Source organism: Dasypus novemcinctus, chromosome 23, assembly GCF_030445035.2.
Source record: "Dasypus novemcinctus isolate mDasNov1 chromosome 23, mDasNov1.1.hap2, whole genome shotgun sequence".
Lineage (NCBI taxonomy): Eukaryota > Metazoa > Chordata > Mammalia > Cingulata > Dasypodidae > Dasypus > Dasypus novemcinctus.
Window position 1 is genome coordinate 25,607,528 of NC_080695.1, and position 24,554 is coordinate 25,632,081.

The 24,554-nt window shown below is 44.9% G+C and overlaps 2 protein-coding genes across 2 annotated transcripts in view; both read right to left on the minus strand.

Moving 5' to 3' along the window:
• Nucleotides 1–13,739, minus strand: part of NIPSNAP2 (nipsnap homolog 2) — a 30,277-nt gene extending 16,538 nt beyond the window's left edge. Inside the window, exons 1-5 of the mRNA XM_004473953.5 lie at nucleotides 13,581–13,739; nucleotides 4,199–4,338; nucleotides 4,071–4,116; nucleotides 709–803; nucleotides 313–383 (exon numbers count right to left, since the gene is read on the minus strand). Of these exons, the coding sequence (XP_004474010.1) occupies nucleotides 313–383; nucleotides 709–803; nucleotides 4,071–4,116; nucleotides 4,199–4,338; nucleotides 13,581–13,672 (444 nt within the window). The 5' untranslated portion in view covers nucleotides 13,673–13,739. The remainder of the gene's footprint in view (nucleotides 1–312; nucleotides 384–708; nucleotides 804–4,070; nucleotides 4,117–4,198; nucleotides 4,339–13,580) is intronic.
• Nucleotides 13,740–16,239: 2,500 nt separating this feature from the next.
• LOC101430775 (zinc finger protein 713) overlaps nucleotides 16,240–24,554 on the minus strand; it is a 70,334-nt gene continuing 62,019 nt past the window's right edge. The window contains exons 5-6 of the mRNA XM_058286012.2: nucleotides 18,477–18,616; nucleotides 16,240–17,037 (exon numbers count right to left, since the gene is read on the minus strand). Of these exons, the coding sequence (XP_058141995.1) occupies nucleotides 16,768–17,037; nucleotides 18,477–18,616 (410 nt within the window). The 3' untranslated portion in view covers nucleotides 16,240–16,767. The remainder of the gene's footprint in view (nucleotides 17,038–18,476; nucleotides 18,617–24,554) is intronic.

The window sequence follows — 24,554 nt, forward strand, 5'->3', positions numbered from 1 at the left end:
AAGGTAAAAAAAAATATGTGGTTGGAAATTCCTGAAGTAGATAATCCAGAGTTGATGATGTTTATCATGCTAACTTACCAGTTTCAAAGCATCAGTTTATCAGTTTCAAGTACAAGTGACTTTTACAGTAAGAACTGTTATTTTAATAGTATTACAACTGGCTATTTTATGTTTAAATGCAACATCAAAAGTCCAAAGAATAACATTTTACTACGAGAGTTAACCAACAACTAATGAGGGAGTCATTTAATTCTATACTAACATCTTCGAATTCATCAGTCTAAAGGAATAAACATTTTTCAGAACCATTACCTGATTTTCTCTGAGTTTATTCATGACCTCTGTGAGGGCTGGGTAGCCTCCTTCATACCTCCAGAGGTGGACTGAAATATATTTTTACAGATATTATACATTTAGAGTATCATGGTATTCTTGACTGGAAATACTTTAGATAAACATAATGTTAACTCAGTACAAAACCAGTTGTACCATGTACTGGCCTATGAGTTACACCATAAAGTTATAACAACAGATTCAAACATTAAGTAGTTTTCACAATGAATAACTAGAGAAATTTTAAACAAAAAGCTATACAGAGACTTGGAAAGCTTTGATGATAAAAACAAGCATTAAGTGAGACAACAATTTAAGCAGTTACTGTAAAGGTTTAAGGGACAAGTGTTTATTCCAAAGACATCTGTTTCCTACCAGCTTGATCCTGCTCGCCATACCACGTGTTCCAAGTCCCCACCAAACTACAAGGGTAGTGTTTATCTTCATGAATCTTTGGCAATACCTCTTGACTTAAAGAGAAGAAATAGCGACAGTGATTAAATAACCAACAAAATTTCACTAGGTGGATAACCACATGCTCAATAACAGGAAAAAAGGCACCTACTCTGTGTTCTGGCAACTGACCTCAGAAGGTATTTATCATAAAATGACATGCAGAATTAGCCTTTTACCTGAATTCTGTTGTACTATAACCAACCCCTCCCCTACCAGAAGCTTAGATTTCTGCTACTTGGGCTATTTAGAACAGCTATAAGCAACTCAAGTATGAACAGGATAACAATGATAAAGAAGAGCCAAAGGGTAAAAGTATTCCAGGGCCAGGGATCTATGATCTGCCTTTTCAGATAAGAAGTGCTCAGGAATGGGGATGTATATAAAAGCTAAGTTCTGCTGGTTCCAAAGGTTGAAAGACTGGGAGAAATGGAAATAGTAGAAAAGGAACACAGGAGAACTAAGAAAGCTAGAAAGGAAAAAGTAATGTTTAACAGAGGGCAGACAAGAGAAGGGGCACCAGCAGGCAGGGAACAAGCTGGCCATTAGGAAGAAGACGACACAGCTAGAACACAACAGAGCCTGAGAGCAACCCCAACCCCCAGTGGTCCCACAGGGCATCAGTGAGGCTAAAGAACCAAAATTTAAAGATATTAAGATGATGCAGAGAGTAGGTTCTCCTCAATTCAAGTAGCTGAGGTGATCTGAGAGGTTTCAGATAGTCCCATATTAAACATGCTAACTACTGTTGTCTGTATGGAAGCAGTGTGGAGCCAGGTTGTGACAGTTTATCAGCTTAAGAGCTTGGGTTCATGGAAAACTCCCTGTGGTATAGATTCTAATATCCAGAAAAAGGCAAAAGGAAGAGGTATAACTTTGTCATACTAAGAGAAAGTAAAACCTGTAATATTTTAAGAATGAGAAAATTATGACAGAATAGTATAATAGAGAGTCAAAGGAGGATGCCCAGGGCCAGAAATGGAGACTGTTCAAATTCTCTGGTGACATAGAGTGAAATTAACCTAGTGATCATGACGGATGCTGGGGCACGAGGACAGGGTATCTACGAACAGTTAATTGAAAACCCATACATCTTTATGACCCAGCAGTTAACTGAAAACCCTTATGTCTTTATTTATTTATTTTTAAAAAATATTTATTTATTTATTTAATTCCCCTCCCTCCCCCGGTTGTCTGTTCTCTGTGTCTATTTGCTGCATCTTGTTTCTTTGTCCGCTTCTGTTGCCGTCAGCGGCACGGGAAGTGTGGGCGGCGCCATTCCTGGGCAGGCTGCACTTTCTTTCGCGCTGGGCGGCTCTCCTTATAGGTGCACTCCTTGTGCGTGGGGCACCCCTACGCGGGGGACACCTCTGCGTGGCAGGGCACTCCTTACGCGCATCAGCACTGAGGGTCAAGGAGGCCCGGGGTTTGAACCTTGGGCCTCCCATGTGGTAGACGGACGCCCTAACCACTGGGCCAAGTCCGTTTTCCCCTTATGTCTTTATGACCCAACACCAATGTGTATATTTTTTGAGGGGTGGCATTTACTTTTTAAATTAAGACCTGATATTAAATGTACCTGATGCATAACCCATGAAATAACATGGGATTGATGGGCACCAGGAGTGGAAAAAGATGGAGTAGGTTAGGGAAATGGATATGGGTGTCCTTTTTGCCACATGACACAACTTGGAGCCAATGCAGAGGAAGGAAGCCTATACAGATGACACCGGTGGGGCCCAGAAAGAGGCCTGAGGATGGAGCGTAGGCTGTGCATCAGCACAATACTATGTATAGATCTGCAGCCAATTCCCTTTCTGTGGGTCCCAAGCCCCTCTCGGAAGCCTTGGCCTTACTCGAATGGAGGAAGTAAGGTAAGTAGCACTTGTAAGGTAAGCAGTACCCAGAACTGGATGCGTTGAGCAAAACCTAATTATAGGGGTCCCTACAAACCTAGCAAGAGGTTAAGTCTTTATACACTGGAGACAAGGAGCTGCTGAACATTTCAGAGAAAAGAAAAAAATATGATGAAGGAGAAAGCAGAAGTCAAGATGATCAATCTGAAAACCTTTTGGGTAATGGATTGGGGGAATAGGGTGGAGGTACAGGTACAGCTTGGAAGTTACTTGGGAATGGGGCTCAACAGGCTTGGCAAGGGAGATGGAAAAGGAAACAAGCATAGAGAACCAAAATACACATCGAATGAAGTCATTAATCACAGAGAACTAAGGAAAGGTTAAGTAAAATATGGTGACACAGAGAAGTTGGGAAAGGAAGGTGACTAACTCTATATGTTGAGTTTGAAGTAAAAGAAAGACACCCAAATAGAAATATGCAAGACAGCCAAAATCTGAGACTGGAGATGAAATGATAAAAAACAGGGCAGGTAAGAATCTGGGGAAAGATCAGCATAGAGAAAAATCTTCATTTTATGAGAAAAGACTTGGGGAAATAAGCATCTGCTTTGTTTTAAGAGAGGTATGTGCTGAAGGGAGCGAGAAATTCTACACTAATATTACATTTCATGGACTACCTTCCAAACTAAGACAACAATAAAACAACAAAAGGTTTTGTTTTCAAAAATTATGTTCACTCTGGTTACAAAATCATTTGCTTTCTCATGAATGTAACAGATATTAAAGGTAAAAGAACACTTTTCTCATTATATTTGGTCATAATTGATCATTAAAATACTATTTGTTAACTTAAGAACTGATGAGCTGAATTCTCCCTTTAATCTTAAACATGACATATTCAGCAAGTAGGTATGGATTGTGTATCATATGAAAATCAGTTGAAAGGATCTGATCCTGGAGAATGGAAGATGGGAAGAAATGGCAGCTCTAGCCACATATACATAGGTCTTTCATGTGGCAGTTCTGCATAGGAGAAAAGTTGGAAACAGATTACAGATTCGTGAATTCTAATTCCCACCACTCGATGCTGTCCAGAGATGGAGTGTAGTCAAGCACAGGCTGACAGACAGGTTTGTGGAAAGGATTCAAGCACTGGATGAGGAGATGGACCACACGCCCTGTGCGAGGTTCCTTCCAAGCTTAAGAGCCTCAGTAATCCTTAATACTCTACTTTTGATAGTCCATGTGATGATTTAACTGTGGGAATGCTTCCAACCAAAATGCCCTTGGCAAACCCACACAGAACTCAGTCTACATTCAGCTTTAAGGAGAGGGATGAAAGAACTGTCAGTCTCTGCTCTTTAGCTGAACTAACAAATATGAAGATCAGTATTTTTCCCCAAGTAAAGGATAGTTTGGTATACACACCAAATTTTGTTGTATGCTTCTAGGCAATCCGGTTTAACATTGTGAACTGAAATAAAAGAAAATTCAATGAAAAACTTGTGAACAAAGGGAAAAGAGTCAACTATGATGATAGGGAACCTATCACTCACACTGTAATTTGTACAGACTGCTCGTTTCCTTTTTGGCTAGGAGATTGGAGTGAGCATCTTTTCTTGGATCAACTTTCCGGACAAATAAGGATTTCAGCCAGCTGTCTTCTCGAAGTCTGTTATTGGAAGATGTCAATTTTCTATGGAATAAAAAATACAGTAATTTGAGTTTAATCAGAGGTGCAGACTTTGCACGTTGTTTTCAGAAAGTCATTGATTCATTCAGCAAACAGGCATTGAGCACCTGTTAGCTAGGCATTTTTCTAGAAACTGTGATAAATTCTGTAAAATATTCACTTTATTCCATTATGATAGCATGCATTCTAAATAGCTGGAGCAGATTAAAATGTAAAAGGAGTGGCATGCCTAACAAAGTTCCCATGTCAATCTGTAATTTCAGCTGTGTTTTGCTCTCCTCCAAAGTAATTTTTTCATCATATGAATTATATTAAGCAAAAAGATTAGAAAATAGTGTGTATAGTATAATTACATTTTTTATATTAAAAATATATATAAACTACCAATTTTCTGAAATGTAGATAGGAAAGGAACATGTTAAACTACCCCATAGGGTACAACTGGCAAAATGTGACCAAAGCAATTTTTTTTTTAAAGGAGGTACTGGGTTTTGAACCCAGGACCGTGTACATGGGATGCAGGAACTCAACCGCTGGGCTATATCTGCTCCCCAATAAGATTCGATTGTTTCATTTGTTTGTTTTTAGGAATTTTTGACACAGAAAAAATATACAGGGAAAATGAAATGAAATCTTCCTTTAAAAATTTATTTTACCCCCAAAATAAATTAACCTTAGACTAAAGATTTTTTTTTTAAGATTTTATTTTTATTTATTTATCTCCCCTTTCCCCCCTCCCAGTTGTCTGTTCTCTGTGTCTATTCACTGCGTCTTCTTTGTCCGCTTCTGTTGTCAGCGGCACGGGAATCTGTGTTTCTTTTTGTTGCATCATCTTGTTGTGTCAGCTCTCCGTGTGTGCAGCGCCATTCCTGGGCAGGCTGCACTTTCTCCCGTGTGGCGGGACACTCCTTGCGCGCATCAGCACTGCGCATGGCCAGCTCCACACGGGTCAAGGAGGCCTGGGGTTTGAACCGCAGACCTCCCATGTGGTAGACGGACGCCCTAACCACTGGGCCAAGTCCGCTGCCACACTCAAGATTTTTAACTGTCACGAAAATGTAAGAACACAAACTCCATTAATACAAAAAAAAATTCTCTAGTTTTTATCTGATAGCTGAATTTTCACTACATGTGCTGTCAGAAAGTAAGGATAAATTCAACGGAAGTAATGAACAGCATTTTACCTGTGTTTTTTTTTTTTAAGGAGGTGCTGGGGATTTTACCCAGGACCTACTACATGGGAAGCAAGTGTGCAACCACTAGCCTCACCCAACTATGATTAAATGACAAACAGTGACCCTCTGTCTTCTCTGATTTTGTACAAATCTATACATGGCAAATTTACTTTACCTTTGGCATATATTTCTATGAGCTTTGAGAAATGCATAGTCATGTAACCATGACCATAATAAGATATAAAACAGTTCCTTCATCCTCCAAAATCCTTCCCTTTGTAAGAAACTGTTCCCTGCATTGCCAGCCTCTAGCAAGCACCAATCTATTTTCCATCCTGATAGATTTGCCTTTTCCAGAATGTCTTATAAAGGGAATCATACGAAATGCACCCCTTTGAGCCCATGCCTCTTCTTTTTGTACAGTCCCTTTCATGACTAACCACCGCTGTGTCTAGCTTGGGCTCTTCAGCTGCTCCTTACCTAAGTGGTCTTTTCTGCTCTTGGCTAGATCCTGCCAGGGCAGGAGCATACTGGGGTTCCAAACAGCCAGCACGCAGCCTTCACCCACTGCTTACCTGCTGCTTCTGAACACGCACGCGGTGTGCACATGGACAGGCTGGTGGGAAACTTTGCCTGGGGATTTTGTAGAAATGTTACTGGTACTTTTCTAGAGACTATTTCCAATCTGCTTAGCACACTTGATCAAGCACACTGACACCACAGGGCAAGTGTGGGAGGAAAAGAAAACAGTCCCGGGTGTCAAGGAAACGATGTCTGAATTTACATGAGATGAAAAAACTAGAGTTAAGTGAGATAACACACTTGATCACTTAGAATAGCACCTGATTTACAGTAAAGGGTTAAAAAAATTTAAGTTTTTAGAACTACTTTTTCAATAAACAAACGTCCAAAAAATTTTTAACAAGAAATTCATTGGTGATTAGTAATCAAAGAAAATGTGGCATAGGTGTGGATAAAGTGGCCATGGTGGCTGCTGGGTGTGGGGAATGGGAGGAAGAGATGAGATGTGGAGGCGTTTTCGGAACTTGGAGTTGTCCTGGGTGGTGCTGCAGGGACAGTTACCGGACATTGTATGTCCTCCCATGGCCCACTGGATGGAACGTGGGGGAGTGTGGGCTATAATGTGGACCACTGACCATGAGGTGCAGCGGTGCTCAGAGATGTATTCACCAAATGCAATGAATGTCTCATGATGATGGAGGAGATTGTTGCTATGGGGGGAGGAGGGGGTTGAGGGGAGTGGGGGGTATATGGGGACCTCATATTTTTTTAATGTAATATTAAAAAAATAAAGACAAAAAAAAAAGAACTAAATGAAAAAAAAATTCATTGGAAAAATGTTTAGTCATTTAGCAAAAACCCTCATATGGCATGTTTCTATTCTCAATTCTCTCTTTGATACAATAAATAAACTCCCTCTGAAGAAGGCAATTCTCAGAGAAATGGATGTGGTTCAACAGATAGTGCATCCACCTACCATATAGGAGGTCCAAGGGTTTGATACCCAGGGCCTCCTGGCTCATGTGGTAAGCTGGCCCACATGCAGTGTTACTGCGTGCAAGGAGTGCCAGCTCATGCAAGGGCTGCCCCCACCTAAGGGTGCCCCCTGCTCAAGGAGAGTGGCCCCACACAAAACCGCAGCCTGCCCAGGAGTGGTGCCATACACACAGAGAACTGAGGCAGCAAGAAGATGCAACAAAAAGAGACACAGATACCCAGTGCCACCTGATGAGAATACAAGCAGACACAGAAGAACACACAGCAAATTGACACAGAGCAGACAATGGAGAATGGGGGGAGAGAAATAAATTAATAAATAAATCTTAAAAAAAAAAAAGGCAATTCTCCAAATGAATCATGATAAAACTTACTTTAATAAAGCTAAAACAAGATTTTGCCAATTTGTATAAAGTGTTTTAAACACACCACATTTGGGGACGTTTGCTTAATAAAATCATGAAGCAAATGACAAGCATATATGATTAGTGATACAAAAAATAGGAAGTTTTAAGATTTGTTAATGGGACTTTGTATCATTCTTGTGCTTCAATTATTTTAGGTCAAACTGTGGAGGAGGCTTAGGATTCCTATCAATTATGAACAGTTAAGAAAGGGGTACAATAAAAGTTCCTAAAAATATCAGTATTAGGGAGTTACATATAAGACAAGAAATACCCACCAAAGGCAACCACTATTAATTGTTCTAATGTATCCTTCCAGAAACGCACAAACATCAATGATGTATATATTGGTATTTAATATATATAGCATCTAATACATTATAAAATGAGAAAGACTGATGAAGAGTTATTGGCAGACTAAATATGGAGGGGAAAAAAATCCCAAAGTAATTTTTCGAGGCCGCCTCTTTAGAACTCAAGGGCATTAAAAGTTACTCCCTTGTAGGATTTGGACCAGGCAGTTGGCCTGTCATTTCATTTAATCTTCAAAACAATCTAGCAGGCTAGGTATTACCACATCAGAGGTTAAATGACCTAACAAGTAGCAAAATAAAAATATGAACCTAGGTCTAATTACAAAGTTCCTAAAAGCTTTACTAATAAAGGATGCCTCCCAAACACACAGACCTACCCAACTGCACATCCATTCTATTTTAATAACCCCAAAAGGATTCACCTTATGATGGGTTGATGATGGCAGGGACGCGGAAGCGCTTTGTATACTAAGGACTCAGGGTAGGGGATGAGACTGAGAAATTGTCGATGTCAGAGTCAGGTGATGTACAGCCACCTCCGAGCTAGTGTGGGTAACCCGGGGCTGAATGGTGGTGAACTTGGTTAGCGGCTGTCTCAACAAATGAAAAAACGGTCTTGCCCAGCATTACCCCAAGCCAGCTGTCATGCTTTGCAATCTTCTGAATGTCAGGTGACCAAAGTCATCTCAGGTGCCCGAATTGGTCCAGCTGTCCAAGCCGAGTCATGTGAGGGGCAGTGGCAGCCAGGACAACAGCTGTCAGAGGGCTATGGCCTGGGCGGGGCCTGGGTCCTTCTCATCACATGGTGACGCACCAACAATCGGGAATCTTTATGTCATGGAGATGTTATGTAGCACTTTATAGATGGTGGGGAAGGGAGCAGCACATTCTACAAAACGCTGGACTATTTATTCATCATTTTTAGGTGGTACTGGGGATTGAACCTGGACCTTGTTCATGGGAAGAAGGCACTCAGACCACTAAGCTCCACCTGCCCCCCCCTAACGCTAGACTTTAAATAGAAAAACTGTTACATGCCAGGCTCTGAAGATATGAATATGAAGCAAGCACAGAGCCTGTTCACCGTCACAGGAAACACCTACCGGTAAACATTCAGCCAGAGTGGTTCCTGACCCGTGGACCTTCACACATGTGGCAGGACATCAAGGGACAGAGTCATCGGCTCTGTCTGGGAGGGGCGAGAGGGACTCCAGTGGGACATTCTGGCTCTTAGAGGACAAGCAAGACACGTGGACAAGACAGGAGGTAATTCCAGTCTAACTGAATAACATGTACAGGGGCTTGGAGTCGTGAAACTGAATGGCTGATATTCGGGAACAGCAAAGAGCTCAGTAAGGTGGGAGAATGGAGGGGGAGATGGGGTGGCGTGAAGCTGGAGGGCTCACGGCGGGCAGGCGGTGAGCCTTTACCCTGCATTTGGTGCATTTCCAAGATCTAAATGTAACGAGGCAGCCTGGCCGTGGTGTAGAGGGCGGACGGCAGCAAGGCGGGCAGGGAGCATGGCTCCAGGGCTCCCAGCTGGTTGCCATGCCTGGCAGTGCCAGGCACACAGGAAGCACATCCAATAATACTCACTGGATGGCCTGAAGAATGGTCCTGGGTGAAGATGGCAGTGGGGCTGAAGGACGAGGACTATATTCAAGAGACACGCCTGAGGTGAAATGAGCAAGACACAGGTCCTGAGCAGACGTGGAAGATGGGACTGCTGTTTGGTCTGAGCAAACAGCATGAGGGAAATTTGCTTCACCTGGAAACCACGGGATGAGGCAACACTAGTGGAGCTGGAGTCACTCATTTGGTGACTGGACATGCACTGCACAGGCCAGGCACTGGGCCAGGATGAGGAGACAAAAGTAATAAACCTGGCCCTGACATCACAGAACTCAGTTTGCTGGTGGGACCAGACACACAAACACGATTATGTCCCAAAGTGAGATAAGCTCTCTGATGGGGGGGTGAGGCCGTGATTGTGGAGGAGTGACAGGCAGAGGAAAGAGAGTCGAAGTCTGCTAGGGGAGACCTGGACCAACTCTGTCAAGTACCTTTGAAGCTGCAGACCTGAAAGATGAAGGGCAGTTTGTTGGGTGGGCGCCCTCAGGAGAGAGGACATTCCAAGAGGCAGAAAGAGAGCATGCCAGGTGCATGAATAGGTGGCCACGCAGATGGGCAGGCGAGGGGAGGCTGAAGGGAGAGCTTTGCATTAAAGCAGCAGTCACCCGACTACCCTCCCAGCCACCAAGCCCCCTGCCCACCCAAATAAACCTGTCTTCCACACTGCTGCCAGAGAGCTGTTCCCCAACTTTTCATTGTGAAAAACTTCAAACTCGGAGAAGATGAAAGAACGGTATACTGAAGACACCTGTATCCTCCAGCTAGATTAAAAAATGATTAACATTTTACCACATTAAAAAAAAATCTTTCTCTCTCTATATATGGTTTATTTTTGTTGGACCATTTGAAAGTGGACTTCGGGCATCACAGCAGTTCACCCCTAAATACTGTGGCATGCCTGTCTAAGAAGACAAAACCACAACACAACACAACCTAAGGAAAATACTAACTCCCTAACACACAATACCCATTCTACACTGGAACGCCCCAGGTGTCTCCAAAAATGTCTTTTACAGTTTTTCTTGGTGGGGATAGGGGAGGGAATAGGGGTCAGGAGCCCATCAAGGTTCATGCCATTGAGATCTTTCTAATAGGAAAATGTCCTGCTCAGAATTCTTTAGTCATCCCCTTCACCAACTGGCTCAGGTCCACACACTTCGGAGGAACCAAGGAACCGGGACAAGCCCTACTGAGAGCTGAACAATGGCAGTGGGGATGGAGAGGAGACAGAGGCCAGACCCACAGAGGTGGAAGTGACAGATGCCGCAGCGACTAGATGGAGGGAGATGGGCTTGGGAAGGGCTTGGGAAGACTTTCGGTTGTCTGGCCTGGGCCACTAAGTGGAAGCTGTTCCAGTTCTGGGGAACAGGAACCCGGGAGGTGGCTTTGCAAGACAAAGAGGAGTTAAATTCTTGGTACATAAAGCATTCTGAGCACCTGTGGGGACTCCAGGCCTGGCGCCGAGCAGAGCTGAGGGAGATCTGCTGGCCACAGAGTCTCCAGGAAGCCTTCCTCCTCCCCCCAAGCTGCTCTTGCTAGGTCACCGGACCAATTCCGGTTTCCTCAGTCATCTTCCCCAACCTTCTAGCAGCATCTGGCCTGGATGGCCACTCCCTCCTTGAAACACCCTCTCCCTGAGCACTCCCCCTTAACATTGACCCCTCTGGCCTCCCCTGTTGGCTCCTCCTCCTCCATCCAGCCAATCTAGACTTGTCCCCAGACTCAAAGCTTTCTCAGCCCCTCCTCTATTCATCCTCTCTCCTCATATGATTGTGTCCATTCCCCTGGTTTTTAAAAAACATTTCATGATGAAAAGTTTCAATCAAATACAGAAGGAAAGAGAACAGAATAATGAAACCAGGTACTCACACAACGCTTATCAACACTTTGCACTCCAATATGCTGACAATTCTCAAATGTTACCTGCAGCCCAGGCATCTCCTCTGAGCTCTGGTCACAGAGCCAACTGCCCACGCAGTGTTTCCAAGTGGACAGCTCACAGCACCCCAAACACTACCAGAGTCAATCTGCCCTGGATCCCTCCTCCCGCACCACCCTCCCACCTGACCTGAGCCCCACTCTGTGATTTCCCAGCAATCTCCCTGATAACAAGGACTGTGTGTGCCTTACACACTGATGTCTCCCCACGGTGCCAGCAGATGGTGGGCACCCAAACATCTGGGGAACAAACAGCTCTTAGTAAACAGCCCCCACATCTACCCAGATGCCTGTTATCCTTGATTCAGCCCTTCTCTAAAACCAGACTGCTCTTTTTAAAACACAGGTCAGACCCTGTCACACTAGATTTTACTCATTGATTCCACGGCTCTTGGAATGAAGTCCAAGTTCTCCAAGGCAGCTGGCAAGGCCTGGAATCCCGTGGCCATTGCTCCTTGCCACCTCTCCTCTGGCCAGTCCTCTTCCCTTCGCTTCCGGCCTCCAGCCCCCAGCCCCCTACATCTTTCCTGGGCTTCCCAGGATGCCTGACTCCTTCCCGCTCAGGCCTCAGCTTCACGTCATTTTCCTGGAGGGGGCCTCCATGAGCTCGCGGGGAAGGTTCCTGGATTCTCTCACAGCACCTACCTCACTTTGTAAGTCTACCTGGGTTTTTACAGCTGCCATGGCTCCCTGGGGACAGTGGTCATGGCCATTTTGCTCATCGCTGTATAAGCCCAGTTCCACAAGGATCCAAGTACACAGTAGGTACTATTTGCTAAAATGAGTGAATTAACTGGGTCTAGACTGAGTCCCAGAGAACACCTTCAGGTAAGGCAGACTAATGGCCAGGATGGAGTGGCCAAGGGCCCAGGGGATCTTAAGAGTGTCGTTAGCATAATCAGAGAGCACATCAGAAACACATGAGGACTCCAGTGTCAAGGGCATTGGGTGCCAGCAGGAAGTGGGGTACTGGGCAGACCCAGGACCAAATCTCCAGTTTACTAGCTCAGTGACCTTGGACACAGTAGGTGAATACAACATCTCAGCTGTCTCTTTTGAAAGAGGAAATATACCAATTTCCTGGGCTTGTATCACCAGCCTGATGAGGAACATCCTGGAGGCTCAATAACAATAAAAATAAAAGGAAATTGCTCTGTTAATCAGCTTAAAAACATAAACGTCAAATTTAAATAATTTGGAAACACAAGGTGAACCTCATGTACTATGAACAGTGCTGGGCCTGGATCCCAGAAACTTGGATTCAAATGCCTTTTCTGGGAGAGGGTTTCTCCCCCTCTTTGAGGCCCCAGCTCCCCATCTGTAAGATTTACTTCTTAAGATTGCTATGAGGATTAAATAAGCCATTTTATATAAAGCTTCCTGGCCCATATTGACAGTTTATCAAACAGTTATTTCTTTGTTCCTTCCTTTTTAAGTGCCACTAGACTTTCTACAGGCCCATTATTGAAAGAAAAAAAAAAAAAAGTAACACATCATCCAAAGAAAGGAAAAGGAGAAAGCAAATCTTTGGGTAACTTTGCGTAAGCTTTAGTTTTTGAAATGTGGCAAATGGGACGCGGATGTGGCTACAGTTGATGGATTCTGAAAACGAACGTCTACTCCAGTGAGATTAGTAAAAAAAAGTTTAAACATGACCTCAATCGTTAAATATTTAGTGTTCACAATCGCAAACATTTTTTGATCCACTAGTTGCTTTAAAATCCAAGTCAAGGGCTGTAAGCAATGCTAAGACCTCCAAAGATCGCCGGCGGCGAAGCGTTATTTTATTTCACCCTCCCACCTAAGAGGTGAATGTACCCTGCCTTCTGCAGGCGCACATGGCGAGGCTCTGGCCAGGCAAGCGGTTTTCTCAGGCGCCCTGCGGGACCGCGGACCGATCCCGGACCTGAGGCCTCCGCCGCGGCCCCGGGCGCGCCAGGTCAAGGTCCCGCAGGCCGGGCCAGCGCGGCGGGCGGACGTGGCCTTCGCGCTGAGTAGCGGGCGCCTGCCCGAGCGAGGGCGGGTCGCGTGCGGCCCGTCCCCGCCGTGACCTTGAGAGCCGGCCGGCCGGGAGAGCGCTCGGCCCCGCCGAGGTTCTGGCCCGGCCCCGCCAGCCGCGGCCTCGCCCCGCGGCCGCGCAGCCCGGGCGGCCCTGGCCCGTGGGGCGCGCGGCCGGCTCGGGGGCCCGCGCAGGGGATCCCCGCGCCCTCCGCCCCGCGGGCGGCCCCTCCTCGGCCGCTCCCGGAAAGGGCGGCGCTGCTCACCGGAGCGCGGGCAGGTGGATGCAGGGGGCGGCCCGCTGCAGGAGGCCGCCGGCCGAGGCCGCTCCGCGGGCGCACAGCACTCGCGCCGCCATCTTGCTCCCGCGCCTCGGCTCCCACCGCCCGGGCGCCGCCGCTGACGCCGCCGGAGCCGCCGCCGCGACCCCTCCCCCGGCCGGGCGGCCGACGAGGTGGGGCGGGGCGGGGCGCGGCAGTGCGGGGCGCCGCCGCCAGGGGGCGCAGGGCGCGCGGCCGGGCCGGAGCCGCGGAGCCGCGCGGCCTCCTCTGCGAGTCGAAACCCAGCGAAAGGGGCGCAGGGCCCAGAGGAGGGTGTGCACAGGAACTTGATGGAAGGATTCACAGGAAAAGTCACACCATTGCTTGGCGGAACCGGGAGGCTGGGGGCCACGGGGAGGAGTGGACTTCTTCCCGAATATCTCCGGAATTTGGTACCATGTGAATAATTTATAGCCTTTAAAAAAACTCTTAAATAAAAGCATTTTGGAGTCAAGATAAAATACTGAAAAGAAAAAAGAAAAAGAAAAAATGAAAGAAAAAAGAACATTTTGGATGGAAACCTATTCAAGTACTCTCGTAATTACGTTGTTCCCATTCATTTCCCCACCGATGGGCGCAGCACCCTGTTCCCGCCCTCAAGCAATCCCGGTCTTGTGGGGACAGGATGGGAACTGATAATTGGACCGAGCGTGTCTGGTGTTGAAATGGAGAGCAGCACAAGACGCAAGGGAGCACGGAAGAAAGCGTTGTGTCCAAAGGTTGCGGGGCATGGAGGCCAGACCAGGGGAAAGTTCCCAGGGGTGCTCCCCAGTGGAAGAAGGCAAGGAAAGCGTGCACCCGGGTGACACTGTTTAAGGAAAATTAAAAAGCCGCTGCGGACAGACCAGGAGAAGAATGCCCTCCTGATTGGGCAACTTGGAGGCTTCTGCATGGAAGCTGTGGGGGCAAGAACTAGGTTTGTGGAATGAGGGACACCTTGGAGCTGGAAATCTTGGGGGGTGAAAGGAGCATAGAGGTTTCCTGCCTGCAGCAGAACTTGATTACATTAAAATGGCAAGGAGCCACCACAAGCCAGGTCTTGTGAATTGAGTGGCCAGGGAGACGCCTTTTCCTTGGAGGACAGAGGCTGCAGCGGAGGGACTTCTTGTCTTTTGGTCTTCGGCTAGAGAGGCAGTAGAGGCTGGATAGGTCCAAAAGAAAGGCTAAAGTGAGCTCTCCTCTGGCCTGCAGAGCAGGGCGTGGGCCTCAAGCCCCAGGTGTCCATGAGCCTGTGTGACTTCCTTACACATTCCTCCAGTTTCTCAGCTTAATTTCTTGAGTTAAATGCTTTCAAATTTATATCCTTGAATAGTACACTTAGTAGTTCAACGTTTTTTGGCTGACCTTGTGTTTGTGATTTTATATTAGTCCATTCATTCTGCATTTTTTTCTCCACTAGTATTTTGAGTAACATTTTGTGCTAATGAGTTCCATTAATCTAGTGCTTTTTATGCATGGGTGAAGGATACTCTTATTTCAAGCCATGTGGCTGAGGGTACTCAAAGCCATAGAATAAGCATGAGGCTTCTTCCTGGAGCATAGTTTTTAAGCCAAGATTTTTCAGGAAAAAAAATTTAATTAACATAAAAATGATATATTACTGAGTATATGTAAATCACTTAAAATATTTGAGCTTCTAGGGATGGCTTGGATTCCAGCCCAGAGTTGGTGGTACAGGTGCCTTGTCCTCTGCCAGGAGCATTACTTGGGGGGAACCTTTTTTTCCAGGCTAACTGTCCCCACCTGCTGGAGACCCAGATACTCTTAAATGCTTCCCTTTTACTTATCCACCCTGGCAGCAAGCCCTGGAGAGTTCTTTGAAGCATCGCCTGTCCATCCTCTCTTCATCTCTTCTGCCCAACTTAGCTCTGTTCATAGAACCAGTCTTTTAACAGGTTTCTTGTCACCTCTAGTCTTTTCCCTTACAATCCAATCTCTACCCTGATGCTATTGCTTTTATTGAAATTCCAGTCTAACCATAACACTCTCTTTAAATATCCACCATCCCCTACAACATGATATAACCTATTTCTCTATTTATGCTCCACCCCTGCTCAAACAGTCCCAGCAATCCTTACCTGCTTGCGGAACCTCTGGTTATACTCCCTTTTCTTTCTGCATATACTCACACTTTCTTTCTGCATTCCCTTCCCTTTGCTTGGAAGGCCCTTTTTAGCCCCTTATCTACTAGCCTGGGGTTTCTTCCTTTAGGACTCATTTGTAGCACCATCTCACCTCTCCCGGGAAGTTATCCATCCCTCTCCCTCACTATGATGGCACTTGCCTACCTCCCCCATTTGACTGTGAGCCCTCAGAGGGCAGGCGGTACCTGTGGTCACTGCCAAAACCCTGTGTTAGGAAAATATGTGTATTCACTGAGGTTGAAATTTATGCTCCAAGTCTCTCTCTAGGAACCGGAACACTGAAATATATATTTGGATTTTTCTCAGGTCAAAATCTAAGTCATCACAGTTCATTAAGGAATAGTAACAAAACTTTGACACTCTTCACCTCAGATGCATGTGTGATAAATCCTGCAGCTTCATCAACATCTCAGATTGTAAGAACTCAAGCCTATTTAATCTAATTGAGGATATAAGAAAAGTTACTCAGAATTTTTACATTTTATTTTCGACATGCTGACAGCTTTATTAATAAAACCTAATCTGACAAAGTCTGACCACAAGCATGTTATTTCCCTTTGGAATTTGTGAAATAGAAAAGAAAATTAATTTTGACTATATACCAGCAAAAATAAATATTCACAATGTGGTCTTATCTGTTTATGATATGACGTGTTTTTTTTTCCCCCAGAATAAAGGTCCTGAGATAAATTCAAGGTTTCTTTAGAATGAAAAAACAATGTCTTCCAAAGCAATGAGCTTGCAGCCTGCTAGGCACACTTAGTGTAATAGAACTCAGTTGTTACTGAAAAAGGAAATTTGAAACATGACCATAAACCTTTATGAAAATTTATAACAAGCCCTTTACCTAATTGACTTTAGCTACTTCATAAAAACTGGAAGAGCAGTTAAATACAGTTTATGATGAAACTCAGGGAAGTTTCTTTTTCCCTAAAGCAAATTTGTAAACTTTTCCCTTTGACACCTTTTTTTTTTTCTTCAGTCCTCCTTTACTGTGTTGAAGAGATATTGAGTTGTTTCAGATTTTCACTTAGGTGGTTGGCTTCCAAACTGACTGGACTCTCCAGGTACTTGGTCCCCGCACAGGGTTTTCCTGTCACTGGATCTATGACTCTTCCAACTTTGAAAACGATCTCAGCTAGTTCATGTTTCACATGCTTTGTTCGTGGAACAGGTAATGCTTTGAGAAGCACAATATCTCCAACTGTGCACTGCTGAAGGGCATCGTGAGCAAAGTAGGTTTTTCGCTTATTAAAATACTGTTGAGAGAAGGAGATGCACAAATCAGTAGCTCCCATCTGTGATCTGGCAATGCAATATGGAGTAAGAAAAAATGCACAGAAAGCAAGCTGGGACTTGGGAAAAGAAGGTACTTAGCTGCATAATCTTTGGAAAACACCAACAACTCTTCCCAAACTGACCCCATCCCTGAACTCTCCAGCCCATTCCTGCCAAGACCCTTGTTCAATCATCATCTCTCCTTATACTACTTAAACTCTCCCTTCCCTTTGGAACCTTCTCTCCTGCCCAGAAACATGCTTCTCTTACCACTAGCTATTATGATTAAGACAAATCAATCACATCAAGCTGTTTTTATTGTTCACCATAAAATGAGGTGCTAATAGCCACACCTATAAAGTTACTATGAGGATTAAACATCATAATGTTATGTAAAGCACTTAACTCTGTGCCTGGCTCAAAGTGCTGCACACAAGACATAACTGAGAACTAAAATCACCTCTTCCTCACAACCACCCTGTCGCAGCAGATATTCCCATTTTACAGATGACAGGTTCAAGGAGGTTAAATAATGTGCACAGCTAGTAAATAACAGACAGTATTCAAACTCAGGTTGTCTCTTTCCAAGGCCAATGGTCAAGATGTCATTCTTCTGCTTGCTCCTGCATTTTTAATCCTAGATAACAAACAGTATTTCTGCTCATCCAGCCCAGAACACAAAACCATCCTTGGTGCCTCCCTCTCCCTTCCTTGTACATCTAACAAATCAATAACTCTTGTCCCTTCTTCCTGAAATCTACTCTTGTCATGCTAGCCCTAAGGCTCCCAACTTTTGTTCAGGTCCTCACTGTTTTCATCCTGGACATTTCTAATAGCCTCCTTACTGACTTCCTTACCCCCAACAGCCCATTCCCACATCTCCATGTGTCTTTCCTTTTCTTATAGGATGAAATCTGAACTTGTAAAAATAACACACAAAACCCAGCTGTGATTGTCATCGCCATACATTCATCAAGGCCCCTTAGTAATTGCCAAGCTCTGGGTCCACCTTTCTGGACATGCCCTTTCATGGCCAAATGAACTTCCACAGACTATTTGCTGTTGCTAGAATGACTTCTCTGACTTGATTCTCTGGATAAAATCCTATTTGAGATTCAGTATAAATATCTCTTAATCAAGGATGCACTCCTCCAACAACTTGGGAGGAAAGAATTTCCTGCTCCCTAATCCCACAGTACTCTGTATATACAGTGATTACAGCAGTCATCAGACTGATTTGAAATTAACTCTATTTGTCCCTGGAATGTGAGTAAGGACCAGAACTAATTCACCTGTTATATTCAGACTGCCACAACACCTGGCAGGCAGCCAGCACTCAGTACATCTTTACTGATAAGGAAGTGTTTTTCTACCCAGGTGCCAGGAACATGTTGGTGCTGAAAGCAGGGATGTTCCTCACCTTTAATAAATAGGGATCCAGAACAAGCCTGGTCACTCTCACTTTTGCCGTTCTTTGCATTGCTGTCCCAATCACCTTCCCCACAATCCATTTGGCATGGACCGATGAGCGAGGTATTGACATTATGTGGCTTTGGTCACCTGAAAAATACATCCCAAAGTTAAGAATCGGGTGATAAAGACTTGCCAAATGAATTTTGTCATTAGACCCGTCCAAGTTCAGAAATAGCTTTTGCTCGTCTTCTGGAATCATTACTATATACAGTTGCCGACACATTTCGCTATTTCCTTAACTCCCCAACCTCCCATCTTTATACTGTTTACAACCTGTAATTTCAACATCTCTGCCTCAGTTTCCTTCTCTGGAAAATGGGGATAAGACAGACTACATCCCCAGGAATGCTTTGAGGATTGAGTCTGCAAGGCGGTCAAAAATGTGATTAAACGCTGGCCTTTACTGGTGTCTCATCTCTCTCCAACCCCGGGGCTGACTACCCGAAGACTCACAGCTCGGCCACCTCGGGCTCGTCAGCTCTCGGCGAAGCTGAAAGAGCTTTCGGGATCAGCGGACCCTGAGCCCATCCCGTCCCGTCCATCTTCCCTTTCCCTGACAGCCCCGAGGTCACGCGGGACTCGACCCGCTCCGAGGGCTCTCACGTGGCGGAGTCTCAGGCCCTCCCGGGATCCGCAATCACCTCCTGCAGCAGCAGCTCCAGACACCACTTCACTTCCGGGCTCGAATCTACCCAGCAGGGCTGCCCGGAATGCGTCGGCCGGAGCGTGATGGCGTCATGATGACGCAGCCACGCCTCCCCGGGCCGCCTTTCTCATTGGCCCTGGGTCCTCTCCGCCCTGGGAGGAGTTAAAGGGCTCCGGCCACTCCCCGCTTAGGGAGACTCGGACCTTGGCTTTCCCGGGAACCTTGACTTCTCCATTTTCCGCCTCTCGCCCACCAGAGCGCGGGGGTTTCCGGCCTCTCCAGTTCAATTAGGTTTCCTTGTCCGTTATATTCCGGGCATTGGACAAGGCCTTCCAAAGCAAAGGAGCTTCATTCGTTCAACAAACGTGCAAACCTCAAACACAGCTAATGCAGAGACTGAAATACTCATTCCTTTTTTTTTTTTTTTTAAAAACATTTGTACCCTCACATCACTGTTTGTTTTTTAAATTATTGTGGTTATATATATATAAAATATAAAGTTTGCCCTTTTAATTGTACAGTTCAATGGCATTAATTAAATTTACAACATTGTGCTACAACTACGACATCCATATCCAAACGTTTTATCACACCGAACAGAAACTGTATCCTACAGACTGTTTTAAGAGCAAAATTTGTAGATATTTATGTCCAGTATGATTTTAGGCGTTATTTCTCAATATCTGCAAGGAGGAGGAAAGTTTGGTGTGGGGGCATATATGTGTGTGTGTCAGTTATGAACGAGTCTGCTGGGCCACGAGGAGACTTCCGGGTGGAATGCTAGGGGTATATTGGGCTCTTGCCTGGAAATTGCGAAGAGGATACTGGAACAGACCATGTGAGGGCCCAAAATATAGGTGATCATGGACATATTCTTGCGACTAGTGAGGGAATGCTGGGAACATAAGATTTCATCCATATATCCAACTGTTGAACACTTTTTTTTCCCTTAGCAAACATTTATGAAGCACTTATTCTGACACTTTGTGCTAAGCACTGGGGGGTGGGGAGTGGGTTAAAAAGATGAATGCAATGAGGGCCCCCACCTTCAAAAAGCCCACGGTCTAGTAGGGAAATACAATGATATATCCTGGATCCATCTTTGCTTCTTTCTAGTTTCAGCCAGTCACCACTTGTTCCCAAACCCTACTTGTATTACATAAAACTCATTTTCAAAAGTACTTCATGGCTCTCATCTGTCACTAGGATAAGTTCTAACCAAATGTTTTGGACATTTAAGATCTCCTGGTCTGGCCTCGCCTCACACGGTCAGTTTTGCCTCTCACAGTGTCCTATCTTGGAGTCCCCACTCCAGCTGGAATGGTCCCATCACTGGTACCTACAGATGCCATGTTCACCCAAACCTCATCTTTGCCTCTGGGGTTCTCTTGCTTGAGGATGACTTTCCCTGGCTCTTCTAGTTGTTCAAACCTTACTTGTCTTTCAGGTCCAGCTCACACTTCACCCATCTCAGGAAGCATTCTCTGACTCTATGCCATCACTCATTTTTTACTTTGCATATATTTATGTTATTTAAATATTTTGAGTGTAAAATAGCAATTGCAATTTTCATTTGTTTCTACAAATTAACGCCCCAGAGAGACTGTAGGCTAATAAATGGCAAAGAGTATGTCTTAAAGGATTTTTGTTGTTCTTGTTTCTGAGTCCAGAGCAAGCAGCCTTACCGAAGAGCATATTAACAGCCCTTAATGGCTGACTTAATAAATGGGTGAATGTTGGGTGGCTCTGAGGGCCCTGAGGCAGAGGGAGACATTAGGCAAGTGATCCCTGTGTCCCATGGAGTCCTTCCTTCACTCAAGAGGAAGGGCCCCGTTTTCTGGAGCAGCTTCAGAGTGAGGCAGTCTTCAGGGCTATGGAAGTTACAAACTGGCTTTGAAAACCTATCTTTAAACAGCAGAAGTACTGTCTTCTGCATGTGATTTGAGTCTCAACAGTGAATATGTTGCATGGGGTGTGTGAAGAAATGTGGGAAAGGTACAAGTTGCAGAAGAGGGTCTCCTGGGGTACAGAAGCCCAGATGAAAGGGGAAAAAATACTTCTGTCATCTGACAAGTGACATAGCATTTCAGGAGGGAAAAAGGAAACTAGTCCTCAGCAAGGACTAGGCCATTTTCTACATGAATTAGAGTAGGACAGAGTCTGGTGGGGTTCTAGCTGGAGAAGAAGAAAAGAGCCCTGAGTGAACAGCCTTCCTTCCAGCTCCTGGATTAGCCAATAAAGATGATTCCGCCCACAGAAGAGAGAAGGATCTCTGGGTCCTTTGGAAGAAACAGTGATGTGGCCAGCATGACTCTTTGTGATTCTGTTGGGACAATGTGGGACTATGGATGGGGAGGGTGTCACTAGACCATCAACTGTCCACTTTTTCAATGATTTCTAAGGCTCTAAATCCAGGCCACTGTCCTGGAAGGGAAAAAAGCCACTGAAGGAAGTGAGAAGAGAGAGGGTTAGAATTTCATCTGGAAGTCATCCTGTGCAATGTAAAAAAGTTCATTTAACTTAGTAACAAACAAGCAAAAAAAATCCTCTTGCTCTTGATCCTTTGGAAACTAAGAAGGTGTTCAGCTTGTCAAAAAACATACTGGAAATACAAGTAAGTCTACAGAACTTGTAGCTTTGTTTTGTTTTCATGCTTATCTAGCATATGTAAGAGACTCCAATCAGCTTTCTGAATAATATATCAGCAAACAAATCTCTAGCTTTCACGGTTATTCCTAGAATTTAGCTTGTTCACATAAGAGACACCACCCAGTGTAGAGCACAGCATGCTGGAAATATAAATTTCTAGTTATAGTGGTTTCTTACGGAGCTGAGATGGTGCTGGAAAGGGGATACATTCAGGCTACAGAGGAAATGACAAGATCCAGAGACTCTCATTATAAGTATGCAATTCATCAAACTTAATAGTGTCCTAGAGAGGCAGTGACCCTCAACATGAAACTAGAAGACTCTGCAAGAAACTACAGGGTGCTGAGGGCTAGTGGTCCTTGGATATGAGGCGACTTTTATTCATTCATCTAATGATTCCTGAGGACTGATTGGGTTTGGGAGGTGGGTGAAAAGATGTGCAAAGATTTCAGAAAACTCACAGCCATGGCCACCAGCTCTTCTCCAAAGGGAAAAGATACAGGGACAGGCTTAGCCTCCATGAGTCCCCAACCCTGTCTTCAAAAGCATTGATCCAAAGCCTGTCCTCTGCACCCTTTCCAACTCAACCTGATTCTTTCTACCTCTTTAAAAGGTACACTCTAAGGGACACAACCATGGACACACACATACACACACACAAAACTCCATCCTTGGGGGTACCCAAGATTTCTCCCAGGTCTTCCCCTCCATGACTCATCCCAGAGGACTTTGACATTGGCCTCTTGTGCAGTACCACACCATGCTGCTACCATCCATAATCTACTCACCATTCCCCAAACAAGCCCTATGGAGTAGACAGACTAATGGCCCACCCAAAAATATCCATGCCAGAACCTGTGGATACTGAAAAAGGGACTTTGCAGATATGACTAAGGCAAGGATTTTTTAAAGTGAGATACTGGGGATTGAACCTGGGACTTTGTATATGCAAAGTATGTGCTCACCCACTGAGCTATACCTGCTCCATTTAAGGCAAGGATTTTGAGATGGGGAGATTATTCTGGATTATCTGAATACATATATCAGGAATATATCCATATATCTTGGATTATCCTTATAGAAGAGAGGCAAGAGGGAAAAAGTCAGGTAAAGAAGGAAAGCAGAAGTGGGGGTGATGCCCTTTGAAGATGGAGGAAAAGGCCATGAACCAAGGAATGCAGGCACCCTCTAGAAGCTGGAAAAGGCAAGGAAATGGATTCTCCCCTGGAGGCTCCAGAAGGAATGCAGCTCTGATGTCATCTTGATTTTAGCTCTATAAAGCTGTATTAGTCTGCCAAAGGAGTGCTGATGCAAAGTACTAGAAATCTGTTGGCATTTTTTTTTTAGGTACCAAGGCCAGGGATTGAACCAAGGACCTCATATATGGGAAGTGAGTGCTCAACCACTGAGTCACATCAGCTCCTGAGTTGGTTGTTTCATTTGTTTGTTTTTAGGAGGCACCAGGGACCTTCCATGTGGGAAGGCAGGTGCTCAACCACTTGAGCCAAATCCACTCCCCATGCTGACTTTTTAAAAAAGATTTATTTATTTATCCGCCTCCCCCTTGTGGCTTGTTCTTTTTCTTTTGCTGTCTCTTCTCTGTGTCCATTCGCTGCGCATTTGTTTTTTTGCCTGTATCTGCTTGTCTCCCTTTTGTTCCATCATTTTGCTGTGCCAGCTCTCTGCAGCACATGGGCCATCAGCTCTCTGCAGCCAACAGGCCAGCTCTTGTCTTCACAAGGAGGCCCCGGGACGCGAACCCAGAGCCTCCCATATGGTAGACGGGAGCCCAAATGATTGAGCCACAGCCGTTTCCCCTATGTTGACTTTTATAAAAGGTATTTATTTGGGTAAAAGCTTATAATCCCAAGGCTGTGGAAAGTCCAACTCAGGTTACCATAAGAGGTGCTTTCTCATCCAGTCAGCTGCTGTGTGTTGAAACAAGATGGCAGACCATCTCTGCCTGGTTTCAGCCTTCCCCTCTGGGTTTCCTATTTCAGTCTTGGCTCTCTTCCTAGATTCAGCTGTAAGCTATCAGGCAAATGGTCCATCTCTCCCAGGGGCTTTAGCTGTCTGAGCCTTTTTCTTTCTGTCACATGGTAGAACCAAAACGACGAAGTTCTCTGCTCTATGTGTCTTCTTGTGTCTCTTGAATGAGTGTTCATTTATATTGGACCCCAGCAAGGAGGTGGGGACCCAAACTGAGTCATGCCTAATCAGTGGCATAGCCCAATCAGAAACCCTAAATTGATTTTATCAAGTAAACTTAATCAGAGGCCCCTCACTGAATTTAATACAATCAAAGGGTATCACCCAAAGGAAGAGATTAGTTTATAACATAATCTTTCTCTTTTTTGGGATTCATAAATAATCTTAAACTGTCACAATAACTCATTCTGGCCATCTGCTCTCCAGAACTGTAAGATAACAAATTCATGTCGCTGCAAGCCACTTGAGTTTGTGCTCATTTGTTACAGCAGCAATAGGAAACTAATGTACCTTATCTTTGTTCAGCTTGCTTGAACTGCTCTTTGTTCCATGTCAAAATGCCACATACTCATCCTTAAGAATCTGGCACAGACAACATCTACTCCAGAAAACCCTTTCCAAAACTTTTGTAAGAATTCACAATTCCCCCATGTTTCACCAGTACTTTGCTTGCAGGTGCTATAGCTTACAGCCCATCCTGCCTGTTTTGTCCATAGTTTGTGCAAGCATCTGCCTCATCAA